This window comes from Artemia sp. Qi Xiang Cuo, chromosome 19 (genome assembly GCF_049724085.1).
Source record: "Artemia sp. Qi Xiang Cuo chromosome 19, ASM4972408v1, whole genome shotgun sequence".
Classification (NCBI taxonomy): domain Eukaryota; kingdom Metazoa; phylum Arthropoda; class Branchiopoda; order Anostraca; family Artemiidae; genus Artemia; species Artemia sp. Qi Xiang Cuo.
Genome location: NC_142812.1, coordinates 45398073 through 45414128, shown reverse-complemented (window position 1 = coordinate 45414128; position 16056 = coordinate 45398073). Strand labels below are relative to the sequence as shown.

Sequence of the window (16056 nt, the reverse complement as noted above, 5' to 3'; positions counted from 1 at the left end):
CGAACTCTGTCCGAGATCGAAATGAAGGTTTGTACTATTGAAGAGAATTTCATTAGAGCAAATTACTTCAGGTTGAGTTTCGTTTTACACTTCGGTATTAGGAATTTATCATGTGCAGAGAAATATTCGTTTTTATACAACGACTAGCGGGGTAGTTTCATTCTAATCATTTTTAGCGGAATTACAGAATGTTTTCAAAATATAATTAACTACTTTAACCCTGTTTTCAACTAAGCCATTTGACATAGGATGCCTAGGTGAATTATGTCTAGTTTCAATTCCAGGATTTTCTACCATAGAATTTAGGACCTTTGACCTATAGGACAGATGGTTATCACATAAAATGATATCAGGGATACCATATTTTGAGATAATTTCTTTTACAATGAAGTGGCGAATTGTTGAGGCATTGATGTTTGGGACGGGGGCTACTATTACATATTTTCTAAAATGCTCTACCCCTATTTGAAGATGTATATCTCTTTTTTGCACATTCGTATGGCATGGGTCCTGCACTGTCTATGGAAAATGCATGAAATAAATGTGAAGGAGGAATATTTTCAGCTAAAGATGGGGTTGGCGTTGGACCCGTAATATTCCTAAAAAATCCGAAATTAGGACTGCTTTTAGCCCTCATTGGTGCGGCATACCTTTAATATTGAAAGAAAATAATTGCCGACTTTTTTCCGATAAATTGCACGCATAACAAGAGTGCTAAATTCTGATATTCAAGCAGAAACGCATCATTTTTCGGTTGAAATTCCAGATCATTTGTTTATTAATAATGTTCTTATAAAGATTGAAGGGAGTTTACCATATGATGTAACCTTAGCAGTAGACTTTAAAAATAGCGGTTTTTTAGAATTATATAGAAATATACTCATATCTAACCTGTCTTGTCGTAACAACAACTTTTAAATAACAACGAAAAAACTACAAAAAAAACTTTGTTTTTGTTCTGGTACAAAAAAAAAACTTTGAAAAACGCATAAAAAGTTGTTTATATACATTTTTTTTTCGTTTTTACCAGTCAAACAAAACTTTCAGATGGGGGGTTTATATCCCCTAGCCCCTCCCCTGAAAATGACCTTGATAGCTTTACAACTAATTATGTGGCTTCATATCTGCTCGTATTATGTTTTAATATTACTTTTAGTTTTATTTTTGAAAAGTCGATGTTTTGATGCAAAGTAATAGAGCAGTAGCTGAAATACATGTTATAGGTAACAATATTGGCTTATTGCCGGGAAACATGAGAAAAACTATGGTTTTAAGTAGAAACATCGCCTTTTCTGACAGTATTTAAGGATCATTTTTTAAAGAAAAAATCCTTGTCTAAAACTTTTATCTAAGATCCTTGTCAAACCCAACTATTTGTAGAGACTTTATTGGGATGGACAACTATGGAATATAATCGATCGTGAAAAAACAAAACCAAGGTGTTGCTCCAACAGCACTTTAGTCGGTAAAGCCGATCAAAGGTTGTTGCGCCACTTTGCGTTGCTCCTACAACTTAACTCTATTTTTCTATCGCTATAGAAATTTACGCGCAATTGCCAGTCACACTGATATATATAGAAGTTTTGCCCTTTTTATTTGCTTATTTTTTGGCCCGGATAATCTGCATGCTCATTTATTAAATTTTTTATTCGTATAATAAAAGAAAATCTTTGTCCATCTCTCATGGCACACATCTGAATCTAATTTGATCTCCCTGTGTGAGAAAGTTGTTTATGTTAAGATCCTGTAACCATCCATCATCCCTTTTTACAAGTCTTGCTTTAGGTCTATTTCTGAATAACCCTCCTTGCACTAGGAAACCTGCAAAAGGGCCTTTGGGGTGATGTGTATCGTTGATCGGATGGACAACTTCTAAGTGAATGATTTAATGTGGCGTTAGTGGCATTTGCTTCAAGTACATCCACCACCTCCCTCCAATGAGCTATCCCTACTTTTAGTGTCATCTGATAAGCTAATACAGCAAACACGAAGAAACACCGTACTGTCGGAATTCCTACAAGACGAGATACCCCGCTCTGAGTACTTGAAGAACAACCTTGTAAGGCGCTGCACCTTCATTTGGAACCGTCTCCCTACCAATACTATCCCTGTCCGTTAAAAAAAAAAAAAAAAAAAAAAAAAAAAAACATAGCTAAATGGTTGACCAGTGGCATATCAGGCCCTGAGTTTTTAGCGGCGCTGCAGTACTAAATGTTTTCATAAAAAAATTCAAGTGCATAACTGCCAGCAAACGTGCAAACTAAGTGGAGATTAGAGACGAATCTACAATTAAAATCGATCCAGAGGACCTCCGAAATCAAAAATTTAAACAATTTAAAATTAAAAATTTAAACAATTTAAAATTAAAAAATTTAAACAATTTAATAAGTTACTGAAGATTATCAATATGATATTTGAAAAAGGGGAAGTACCTAACGATTTTAGGAAGACCTTAGTTAAGCCACTTTATAAGAAAGGTGATAAAAGTGAGTTTGATAATTATCGAGGCATTAGTCTGGTTTCTGTAGGCAGCAAATTACTTAGTAATATGATACTTTTTAGACTGAGAGATGCAGTAGACAAAGTTTTAAGAGAAGAAGGATGTGTCGACCTAATTTTCACTCTTAGGTCAATAATTGAGAAGTGCCTGAGTTGTCAAACGCCTTTGGTCACAGTTTTATAGATTATAAGCAAGCGTTCGATTATGTTGATAGAAGAGCTTTAGTAAAGGTTTTATCCTTGTATGGTATACCAGGCAAATACATTAAAGTGATGAGTGCTATGTACGAGAATAACACTGCTGCGGTTAAGGTAGGAAATGAGATTAATAGCTATTTTTGTATTAAATCAGGATTTACGCAGGGTTGTGTTCTATCATGGCTCTGAAGCTTGGGCGCTCCGAAAAGCGGATGAAGATTTGCTAGATGTTTTCCATAGAAATTGCTTAAGGATTGTTCTGGGTACCCGACTGACCGACCGTATTTCAAACAATAGGCTGTACGAAAAATGTGGTTCAATATCGCTTTCTAGGGCTGTAATAAAAGAAAGGTTTAGGTGGCTAGGGCACGTTATGTGGATGAAGGATGACAGAATGCCGAAGATTGTTCTTTTTGCCAACCGTTTAGGGCTAAACAGAAAGCAGGTCGTCCTCGTCTGAGGTGGGAGGCTGTTACAAGCAAGTCCATAAAGAATTGAGGGACTTCCTGGTTTGGTGTACAGAGGGAGGGTTTGGATAGTTTGGGATGGAGGAGGAGCGTGTGTATCTGTGTTGGGCTCAGGCGGCTTGGTGCTGCGGTGAGTTGTTAGTAGTAGTAGTAGTAGTATTAAAATTTAAACCGATGCCAGTATGGAAGTATTTTGCTATCCAAGACAAAGATACAAACTTGATTTGCAGATACTCTAGCGTGGGTCTTTCTAACAGCTTCTTTGATTTCCTTTTTTCCTTGATTTATGGTTGGTATATTGCATTATAATAAACCAAAAAAAGACATGGTATTACCACGCGCTTTTTATTCTGTGCCAACCAGCAAAGGTAAATATTTGAAAACGAGTTATGTTCACATGTTTGAACCTTTAAGTTACCGGGATTTATTCTTGATGGAATAACTTAAAGCATTATTCTTAGAACAAATTGGGAACTATGAAATGTATTAAAAATAAACGAGGAATTGCCCATAGGAATATCAATTATTAATAAATTGGGAACTATGAAATGTATTTATATAAAATAAAAAATAAACGAGGAATTACCCCTAGAAACATCAATTGTTTTGTCCCTGCTAATGGGTACAGCTTTTTATAGGTATAGCTTATGTGTACAACTATTTGTCCCTGTTCATGGTAAAGATTGTCGAATAAGATCTAAAATAGTCTTTGCTTAAATAAAACAAGTACCATCATGTTGGCCTTTTTAAAATTCACTATTGCCTCTTCCCTGGGTATGAAACTGCACTATTTTAACTGAAGTCTTAGCATAAGCCAACTATATTTATCGTTCCTTTTTAGGTGAAAAAGGCAAATTTCCTACTACGCCACCGCCATCAAAAAAGCATCAAACCTGTTTTCTTGGACAGACCTTAGCTGACTTTCCTCTCAATAGATCCAAGTCTCACGAGTCACAGTTAGCCAATAGAATTGAGCCTGTAGATAAGCACGGACATTTGCAACAACAGAGGTAACTAATCACCATACTATGTTACATAGGAAGGTCCTTTTTTTCTCTTCCTCTTCTTCTTCTTCTTACATAGGAAGGGTCCTCTTTTTTTCTCTTCCTCTCCTTCTTCTTCTTCTTCTTACATAGGAAGGGTCCTCTTTTTTTATCTTCCTCTCCTTCTTCTTCTACTTCTTCTTACATAGGAAGGGTCCTCTTTTTTTCTCTTCCTCTCCTTCTTCTTCTTACATAGGAAGGCTCCTCTTTTCTCTTCCTCTCCTTCTTCTTCTTCTTCTTACATAGGAAGGGCCCTCTTTTTTCTCTTCATCTTCTTCTTCTTCCCGTCGTTAGTGAAATTGAAAAATTACTTAACGTCTACCAAAACGTCTCTAGGATAGAATAAAGTTTTATTTGAAAATTAAGATTATCAGGTAAGCTTTTATTAAGCGAAAGGTAAATGGATAAAAACAAATGGATAAAGCAAAAATTGCTTTATTTTTGCTCTGGTAACCTGCAGCTCCAATCTAAGGCAAAAGTAAGAGTACTAATGCAGAAATCCCTACCTATTGAACTTAAACAGGAAAAATTCAATTAGATGCTGGCTCATTCTGGATTGCAAAGTGTAACACCGCCTATTTGCTTAAGATAAGATAGAGTTCATGTAAGGTAATTTTCTCTATGAAGCAATGCTGTCCCTGGAGAATAGGCTTCTGTTCTATGGTGCTACTATTCAAAACAATGGTTATTACCAAGAATGATTATATGCAGTGCTATGACTATCTAAAGAGCGATAATGCCACAATGCTACTGGCTACCTCATATGGAAAAAGTTGTCGTAGATACTTTGGAAGGGGCTCATTCAATTGAAAATTGAAGTTCTATTGCCCGTTTTAAAAGTTAAAAATGATTGGATGGCAACTACCCCTTCCCTCGCTCGTTTTAACTGCCCCCCCCCCACCAAAGACATCTGATCAAAATTTTGAGATAGTCATTTTGTTCAAAATAGTGGAAAGGTCAAATAACTCTGTCTCTGAGGATGACATGACCCCCCCCCCCTCACAGCCCTTTAGGCAAGGGCTCAAAGCTATGCAAATTCCCTATTATTTACATACAGGTTTTGCTAGTGGGGAAGGGGGGAATCTGCGATCCTGTGTCTCCAAAAAGGTTAAGGGTATTAGAGGAAAACTTTCAGGGATTGTTGAGGGGTTGGTGAAATACATCGAAATGGACTATGTGCATGCAGTTTGTATGAAGAGCGTTTCAGTAATGTCTTAACAACGGCTTAGGGTATAAAGCTGAAACTGTCAGGGCATTCACTAAGCAAAATACACCATGTATATACTACTATTAAGACTACTATTGCTATGACTACTACTGCTATGCTTACTATTACTATGACTACTACTATTACTATGGCGGTTTCTACAACTACTACGGCTACTAGTGCTACGACTGTTATTGCTGTAACTGCTTCTACTACGCCTACTGCTACCACGACCACTGCTACTACGACTACTACTATGACTACGACTACTACTACTGCTAATCTGACTACTAATGCTACCGCGACTACTTGTGACTGCAACTACTTGCGGCTACGATTCCAACTACTTGTGACTGCGATTACTTGCGACTGCGACTACTGGGGATTACTACTACTGTGATTGTGACTGTGACTGCTGCTACTGCTGCTACTACTACTATTACTGCAATTACTGCTTCTACCACCACTTCTACTATTAATACGACAGATATTGATAAATCAAAAGACTTTAAGTGCATCCAGGTTGTCAAAATGTTACAAATTCAATATTTCAGGAGCAAAATAGGGTATTAAGTCGAAGATTTTAGTTAAATTTAAAGAGTTTGAAACCAACTCAAAAAACACTGTGTTTATCCAGGTTGTCGAACGGGCGTCTGTGCGATATTCCAGGAATAGCTAAGGATATTACGTTGGGGACGTTGAACTAAATCAGAACTCCGTGCAGTTTCCACAAAGGCGTATCAACGATGTCTAAGGAACGGCTAAGTTTATTTAGTTGAAAATATCTGGGCAGCTTCATCGGGACGGTGAACTAAATCAAAGAAACAGTGTGCATCAAGGTTGTCAAAAGGGCGCATCTGCAATATCTCAGGAGGGGCTAATGGTATTAAGTTGAAACCTTCAATGCATCTTAGAGGGGATATTAAACTAGATCAAATGACACTGTATGCATCCAGATGTTCAAAATATTGTGTCTGCAAAATCTCGGAAATGGCTAAGAGTTGGAAACTAAAAATTTTGGGGCATGTTGAACAAAATCAAAAGACACTATGTGTTTTCAAGATTGTCGATAGGGTGTAACTGAGATATCCCAGGAACGGCTGAGGGAATTAAGTTGAAATTTTCTGTTCATAAAAAGGGGGATGCTCAGTTAATACTTGTCTACATTCAAAGTTGTAACATGAGGGTGGTTTGAATGGCTTCAGCCCTATAGAGGCCCAAAAATTATGTACACTTGCAATTCGTTTTTTCGAATAATATTCCGCGTACTCTTCCATCCAAATTTCTATAGTAGAACTGTTATTAAAACGTTTCGCAAAATTTTGTCCAAAATATAAATAGCAAGCCAAGATCATGATTCTTAAGAAGAAAACCCATAAAAAGCTATACAAATATTCCTTTTATTTAAAAAATATTTTTTTAGTAAAAAAAAATATATCAATTAAAAACAAATGGAAATTAATTGAAAAAAAGCATCTCCACAAAATAAGTTTTTGGAAGAAAAGTAAAGAGCTACATTAAGCCTAAGACAATCTGGAACAAAGTCAAATAGTAATTTAAGCTCAAAATGACCTTAAACCACTATAAATAAATAAATAAAACCCAAAACTGGGAATGGGAATTACAATAAATAATCAAGTCAAACCTAAAACGGACAGAAACTACCCTGCGTTTTGGCTATTCCTCCTTATACATTTGAATGGGATTAACTCATTATCTAACCATTGAGTTTTTCCAAGTATTTATGACGTACCAGCAAGCATAATCTTTGCAAATTTTTAACTCACCTTAATATCACAGGTAACTTAATTTAATGTTCTATTTATTTGTAACCCAAACATAAGAAAAAAAGTATAAAGGTGAAGTAACTATGAAATTAGAAAAAAAATTATAATCACGTTATCATCACGTGATTAATCATGTTATCGTTATAATCACGTTATCACGTTAAAGCACGTTATCAGTGAAAAATCAGATAAGACGATGGTGAGAGGATAATGTAGATAATTTCGAAGACCACACTGCCTTTCCATGACGATAAAATAAAAGTTAAAAATAAGGATAAAATCCTTTTTAATAGATAGTGTATAATAAATTTCAAAAAAGTACCAGATATTTCGGTCACATATACAGTGACCGTCATCAGTAGTAAAACTAAACTAAAACAATTTAAAACAAAAGTTTATATACAAAATCAAATAAAACTACATATTGTTTAAATCTCTAATTCTTTTCAAAGCAAAGGCGGAAGCTAGCCCCTTTGACCTTCTTGGATTTTGGATTCGGTTCATTAGCGTTCAATGATATAACATTTGGACCAAGGTCAACTACATTGGGTGAATTGAACTTTACTCTGTCAGATTTTAATAAATTATCATAGATAGAGTTCAGCCCAAATTTGCCTGTATTCCGATTCAAACTATTATTCTTGAATCAGGTTTTCTTTATTTCAAGAGTTTCTTGAAAATTTGGCTTTAAACCCAGATCCCTAGAAATCAAAGAGGCATTCTCGAACAAAATAAAATTGTCTGGAAAATTGAAAATATGTTTTGTAAGGGCTGAAGTAAAATCTTCAGACTTAGAATCTTGCTTTAAAGCCGAAGAAATAGAATCTTTATGTTATAATAATCTCATTTCCAAACTCTGGTTAGTACGTCCCACATATGAGCTTCCACAAGTACTTCCATACAGAGTACTTGAGCTTCCATACAGGTGAATATGGGCTGAACTCTATCTATGATAATTTATTAAAATCTGACAGAGTAAAGTTCAATTCACTCAATGTAGTTGACCTTTGTCCAAATGTTATATCATTGAACGGTAATGAACCGAATCCAAGAAGGTCAAAGAGGCTAGCTTCCGCCTTTGCTTTGAAAAGAATTAGAGATTTAAACAATATATAGTTTTATTTGATTTAGTATATAAACTTTTGTTTTAAATCGTTTTAGTTTAGTTTTACTACTGATGACGGTCACTGTATATGTGACCGAAATATCTGGTATTTTTGTGAAATTTATTATACACTGTCTATTAAAAGGGATTTTATCCCTATTTTGAACTTTTATTTTATGGTGAGAGGGTAAGTGCATGCGAGCCATATCGGAGAGTTTCCTGTGCCGTATTTCCAACTTAAAAACAGTATCAGAAACACCTAGCCCAGTAGAATTGCTATAATATCAAACAGTTCGTGGTAACGAACTGTAAGTAAGGAGCAACCCAGCTCAATGGTAACCGAAACTCTAGAAAACGGGTTTTTCATACTAATAGATACATCAAAAGAATCAAATTTCAATGCTTATTTCAAATATATATTTTTCATCAAGTTTAGTCCTACCCATCAAAAGTTACGCGCCTGGGAAAATTTGGCTGATTTTCGAAAAAAGGGGGAAAGACCCCTTAAAAATTATAGAACTTTGATGAAAAGCACACCATCATATTCAGCATATTCTATAACCCTACTGTTGAGTTTTAAAGCACCTATATACAAAATTTTTGAATTTTCCATTTTTTGCTATAATAAAGAACCTGTTTGGTTTTTTTTTTTTTTTATTGTTTTTTTTTTTGTTTTTTTGTTTTTTTTTTCCAGGGGTGATCGTATTGACCCAGTGGTCCTAGAATATCGTGGGATGACTCATTGGATCGGAAATTAAAAGTTCTAGTGCCCTTTTTAAGTGACAAAAAAATGGAGGGCAACTAGGCCCCCTCCCACGCTCATTTTTTTCCCAAAGTCATCTGATCAAAATTTTGAGATAGCCATTTTGTTCAGCATGGTTGAAAATATGATAAATATGTCCTTTAGGATGACTTAATCCCCCGAAGTCCCCGGGGGAGTGCTGAAAGTAATGAACATTGCCCAATGTTAACATATAGTATTGGTTATTAGGAAGTATACAGACGTTTTCAGGGGGGATTTTTTCTGGTAGCGGGGGGTGGGTGGGTTGGGTGTTATGTGGGAGGATCTTTCCATGAAGGAATTTTACGTGTATGATTGGGTTCACGCCTAGTCAGTACCTCGCTCTTTAAGCCAAAGATTTTTTAGTACTTTCATAAGAGCTATTTATTCTAAATAACAGCCTTTGTGATTAAGGGGTCATTTTTAAAGTATTGGAACAAAATTCGAACTTTAGCTCAAAGAGCGAGGTATTGACTAGTAGGTGAGCCCCCTAATATATGTATTAAAAATATATGAATATAGAAGTTCGTTACGTAAGTTAATTCGCAAGTTACGTATATTTATTACTAATAAAAACGTTTGTAAATAAAATTAAAAAGGTTTCGAGAAAGCCATTTAACCAAATAAAAGTAAAATTAATATGCAAATTTTGTTTTAATTATTCATATACGGTGAGCCAAAATCAAAACCTGCATCAATTCAAAAACGTTCCAAAATTAAATAAAAAGAATAAGTTTTTTTTAACTCAAGGTAAGGAACGACGTTATAGCTTAAAACGAACAAAAATGATTTCATATATGAGAGGGGCTGTCCTCTTCTCAACGACTCGGTCTTTACGCCAGAGTTTGACTTTCTCACAACACTTATTTTTTTTTAAACCATAAAAAACTTTAGCGTAAAGAGCAATGCGATGAGGAGGGGAGGGCCCCTTTCATATACGGAATAATTTCTGTTCGTTTTAAGTTTTAACGTCGTTCCTTACTTTCAGTTAAAAAAACTCGTTTTTTTTTTATTTAATGACTAGTAGAGGCTGATCAGTAGACGGTCAGTCAGTCAGAGGCTAGGTCAGTAGACGGTGCGTTTATGTATAGCCTACTCAAGATACGATTGTCGGTCTAAAAATTTATGTAAATGGTATCAATTGTATCATGTAAATGGTATATTTTCAATAGCTAAATTTAATTTAATAAAGTTTTTGTGATCTCCTTGCCAATAAAAAAAAACAAAAAAAAATCGGTTTTAGGTTTTCAATGACCACAGCAATATTATTCTATTTTTTTATTAGAAAGGATATTGTTCTCTTTCTCTCACTCTCTTTCTTTCACGCTCTCTCTCCCTCTCTTTCTCTTCCTATTTTTATTTTTTTCTCTCTTTCTATATTTTCATTTTAGGCTTTGAAGAGCTTGATGCTTTTGCATATTTGGAGTAAGCTATATACTTTATTTTAATAATGTGTACCTAGATGAATCAATTTTACCTCATTTAATTTCAGTATGGAGCAGCTTCCAAATGGTCGTCGACATAGGCTCAAGACAGAGCCTTCAGAGGCATTAGCTTATGACAGTGGCAACGAAAGATTTTACCTTAGTAATGATTCAAGTCCTATTAAATCGCCACCAATGACGGTTTCGGTTGACGCCCAAGAAAGCTTACAAAGTAATTCTTTATTTGTGATTCTTATTTCTTTTTTATTTTAGATGGAAATGCTCGGGGGTGCTAAGTTCTTCATGCTTTCCGCTTGCCGCTAGCTTTCCAAGTGCACTGTTTTTGTTTTCCCATGTTTTTCAGAAGTTTTGTGTTCTCATTTTTTAAAGATAATTATACGCAATATAATTATCTGTTTTTTTTTATAATTATCTATTTATAATTATATCGTTTTTTTTTGGGGGGGGGGGTAGTTATTGGGTAAATCCAGTACTATAATAGCACTAACCGATCATGATAAATTTGAAAGTAAAGTTCTATAAATGTTTGTGAATACCATTAAGATATAGATTTTGTTTTCATATGTGAAATAACGCAATATATAATTTTGGCGATCAAATATATAAATTTGCTATCTTGTTGTTACAATGATATTTTTGATTCTTCTAGTTTTGTATCCAGAGTCCCGTATTTTATTTTTTCTTTGCGATATGTCGTCTAGCGCAGAGAGAGAGAGAGAGAGAAAAAAAAAGAGTGAGAGAGAGAGAGTGTTCTATCAACTATTCATTGATTTTTGACAGGTCTTTGACCTCATATGGAGGGAAGGTCTATGGCATATTCTAAGACTCTATCTTGTCCTTTGACGAAATCGTTGAGGACAGGTACAAGTTCAAAAGCCAAATCTTGTCTACTGATGGGCTCTGATGAATTATTGACAACTTCGGGAGTCCTCCAGGGATGCATCCTACTCCCGCATCTGTTCAACCTATTCCTGCATGCCATTCTCTACATGGCACCCACTGGTTGTGGAACGAAAATAGGTGGAATCCTACTTGAAAAACTAGTTGACAGTATCGACCAGCTAGCTACGATCCCCCATCCAGAAGTTCAAAGTTAGGCAAACAGCATGTCTCAAAACGAAGTCATTTAGGATGCAGATTAATGCAAATAAAACTAAAGTCAAGGTTACGTCGTGTCAGGACACCACAAAGCCCCCCTCTATAATAATAATTGATGGTGAGGAAGTTGAAACAGTAGATCGATTTCTTTACCTTGGCAGTCTATTAACGGCTGATAATTGCCACACTGCCGACATTAAACGCCGCCTAGCCCTTGTCAGCTCTAGTTTCAGAAGATTCTCAAATTTATGGAAGTTCAGCCACCTTTCGAGCCATTTGAAAACTCATCTTTTTAGCAGCCTGAGCATACCCATTGCTCTGTATGGGTATGAAACATGGACAACAAAAGCCGAAAACGAGCGCACCCTTCTTGCGTTCGAAATGAGATGCCTACGCCGGATAGTGAAAATTAAATACAATGACCGTGCCACAAATGAAGAAGTCCACAGAAGACTAAAATCACTAGATACGATCCTAAAGAAAGTTAGAAGACAAGAACTACGCTGGTTTGGGCACGTCAAGAGAATGGACCCTATTCGACTACCCAAGGTCTCGCTCGAAGGGACTGTTGAAGGGTCTGGACGACGGGAAGACACTGTAAGAGATAGATTGACAACTCTGATCGGCAACATATCACCCAACTATCCAGAATTGCTCCTGACCGAACAGGATATCGAGCACTGGTTCATGAAATTTTGAAAAGACCGGTCTCGAAATGTCCCACGAAGGTGGATGGGATTTTAAGTAAGTAAGTATGTTCAGACTCAGCTATCCTGTTAATGGTATCTTACTTCACAAAGCGTTTTCTGATGCTCTGTGTGGATGTACTCTGCAACATTCTGAAAATTCATATTCATCGTATTAACCTTTTCAGAATAAATGCTAGAAAATACAAGCATGCCTTGGTAAAGGCCCATTCGCAATGAGATTTTACTAATACCAAGAATTCGTTCGCGCTAATTTTGGGAATCAGGTGAAACCAAACCAGCTCACAACTAGAGATTTACCTAGGATCCAGAACTAGACTGAATCAAAACTGAAATACAAACGACTTGAATTTATCTAAGGTCAAACCCATCAGAATTTTCATAGAAGTTTTGGGTTAGGTAATTGATTAGTACTCGAACTTTATCCAGATAAAGAAAAAACTGCAAACAAGAAATGAATAATAAGCCTGTAATTTGACTTTGGTGATGAACATCTGCTAAAGCATGTCAAGAATAATCAGAACAAGAAGAAGAAGAATAAATAATGAATCGAAAAGTTGACTAAGTAAAAAGTGAACTACTGAGAGAAGCTACTGGAACTCTCCTGAGCTCAAAAACACTTATATGGTAAGTCAAATAAGGATTGTATGAGATCTCATATAAAGACAAAGACATGCGATAAATATGGTATTAGTAGGTTTCAGCCTTCCAATTATCCATTGCAAATGGTAAAATATGATCACTAGCATCAGCTAATGCCGGGTTTTGGAATCGGTGCTTAGCAAAATATCGATCTCTAAATAAAACCATTTTGGACCAATCATAATTTGTTTCCTACTTTAGCTGATTCCATTAGGTGACAATTTTTTGGATGAAGTGCATCGTGGTTTAGTAAGATTTAATTATTTGCAGGTTATGGTTCCTCGCTTCACATTCCCAGATCTCCAAGGACACCACCAACAATGATTACTAGCACCGTTGGTCACTCCGTCCCTCATAGATTTACCAAGACTTTTAAATTGTCGACATGTGATTTCTGTTCCCAAAAAATGTTTATGGGTAAGATTTGTTTATCTTTTTTCTATTCTTTTAATATGTGAGTAGAAACTTTATTGACCGCATCTAATCCATGCACAAATTAATAGTAAAATCAAATAGAGGTTTAGAAAAGCCATGGCTCACAATGATAATATTACCAAAAATTATTATAACCCACAATATGACTATGAGAAGTGGAGTAACAAAAAGAAAAAATTAACATATAAAATTAATTATCATTTCTTACGATAAAAGCAAATTCGCCAAAATATCTGAACAAGAGGATGATGCTTCACTTACTTTCGGCGGGGTCCTGACGATAAACTGTCCTGTCACCAATGAATTTTGTAAATACTTCCGACGACCATTTTGTTCTGTCGGCTGTAGCTTCAGCGGCGATCTTCAACCAGTTACTGTTCCGTCTCCGGCCATGCCTCCGTAAACCTCCCCATGATTCAAGGTCCGCTTTGAATTTTTTCCAAAGATTCTTCTTCTGTCCTTCAGCTGTCGTCTCTAGGAGGGTGCTGGCTCGCAGATGGGGACGTCTCGACATATCGTACCTTTGAGGCGACGCAAGGAGTGGCCTAATAGCTTGAGGTGACGTCTTTTGACAATAAAAGACAGCTCTTCAGATAGTCATAAGGACCTAACTGCAAACAAGCCATTTCTTTTAGCTTTAAAACTGACTTTTTATGTCGAAATATCAGTAGCATAAAGAGTATAAAAAATGTTTCGGTTATAATGTCACCTAGACAAAACAATAACGAAAATACAAAGCTCGTATATATTGAACATTATGAATGTTAGACAAGGGACATAAGTTTGATAGAACAAAATTGAATGGTCTTGATATGTTGTATAAAGGGTGTCGTTCTTGTCTGTGGCCTCTCGTGAAGGGAGCACTATTCAAGTCAGTGTGGTAAATTCCACCCCCTCTGTAAAATTACCTCTACAAACTATCCTCCCCATGGAAAGTTCTGGCTGTGCCCCCCTCCCCTCCTGTAGAAAAATAATCCCCGAAAAATTGCCGTATATTTCATAATAAAAAGTATAATATGTTAACAATGGGCAAATTGCATAACTTACAGCATTTTACCTGAGGGCCATGGAGGGGCGGGGGTCTTATTATCACCAGAGGCATGCTTATCGGACATTTCAACCAGGCTGAACCAAATGGCTATCCCAAACTTTTGATCGGAGTCTTTGGGGAAAAAAGGGGTGTGGGGGGCTTCTTGCCCTCCAATCTTTTTGGTCACTTAATAAGGACACTAGAGCTCTTAATTTCCGTTCGAATGAGCCCTCTCTCTATCTTCTAGGACCGTTGGTTCGATACGATCACCTCTGGGAAGAAAAAAAAACAACAAACAAACACATCCGTGTTTTTTTTGTCCCTTCTAGATAGGAACTTGAAACCTCTACAGTATGGTTCTTTTATATGGTGAATATGACGGTGTGATTGACGTTTTTGGTTGTTTCCCCCTTTTTCGAAAATCTGGCAAATTTTCTGAGGCTCGTAGTTTTAGACCGATAACAATAAGCTTAATGTATTTTATTTGGAATCAGTATAGAAAGCCAATTCTTTTCATATATTAATTGCCATCAAAATCTTTTTTTAGAATTTCGGTTACTATTGGGCATAATCACTCCTTACTTACAGCCCGTTACACCAAACTGTTTGAAAAGACTCGACAGATTTTATTATATGCTTAAATCTAGAGAGGTCATTTAAGACTCTATTGCGCTCTACAAATGTTATTTATATAAGGGAAAATGGTTTTAATTGAGCGAAAGCGTTGAACATAAAGTGAAGCTTTCATTTTCAATAGTTGTGCAAAGGAAAAAATCAATTTTTAATTGTTACTCTGAGATAAATACTTCGAGAACTAACATTTGCTAAAACTTAAAACATTCAAGCTCTATTACGCTTCATTTTGCAAATACTTACTAAATTAAAACATTAGTAAAGAGGGAGGATACAGAGAAGAAGTTAAAAGTAGAATAGCTAAGGAGCAGGATAATTTTTTCCCTTAAGTTTTTTTTTTGAAGAATAGGAAGATAAGTCTGTGAATCAAGATAAAAATAATGGAAGCTACAATGATGGTAGTGGTCTTGTTATCGTTCTGAAACATGGTAGCTGTGGAAGACGGAGGAGGATTTGTTAGATGTTCTTCAGAGGAATAGTCTATGGATTGATTTAAAGCTGTACGAAAATGTGATTCTATCTCACTTTCTAGTGCTATAATCAGAGAAAGGTTAGGGTGGCTAGGACAGGATCTGTGGTGAAGAATGACAGATTGCCAAAGATCGTCCAAAGATCTGTCCTGGATCGTCCAATGATCCATCTCGAGCCAAACGAAAAGCAGGTCACCCCGAATGGGGTGATAAAAAGTCGAAAGAAAGGATGTAAGGGAAATTGGGACTTCTTAGGAGGGTGTAAAGAGGCAAGCTTTGAATGGATTGGGTTGGAGGAAGATCGTGTACAGCTTTTTATTCCTCAGGTGGCTTGGGCCTGCAGTGAGTTGTTGGTAGTAGTAGTAATTTAAAATATGAGAATTTTGGCCAAAAGAATTAAAAAATACTCGATATTATATATGTAATTTTCTTAAGGCTTCAGTTTAATATGTGCATGCTATTATAAGCCTTAATTTTAAATATCTATATCACAGAAAATTTAAACTCGC

At 35.9% G+C, this 16056-nt stretch overlaps 1 protein-coding gene across 1 annotated transcript in view; it reads left to right on the top strand.

Moving 5' to 3' along the window:
• Positions 1-16056, top strand: part of ksr (kinase suppressor of ras) — a 112396-nt gene that overhangs the window by 34361 nt on the left and 61979 nt on the right. Inside the window, exons 6-8 of the mRNA XM_089105653.1 lie at positions 4006-4174; positions 10580-10743; positions 13250-13396. Of these exons, the coding sequence (XP_088961779.1) occupies positions 4006-4174; positions 10580-10743; positions 13250-13396 (480 nt within the window). The remainder of the gene's footprint in view (positions 1-4005; positions 4175-10579; positions 10744-13249; positions 13397-16056) is intronic.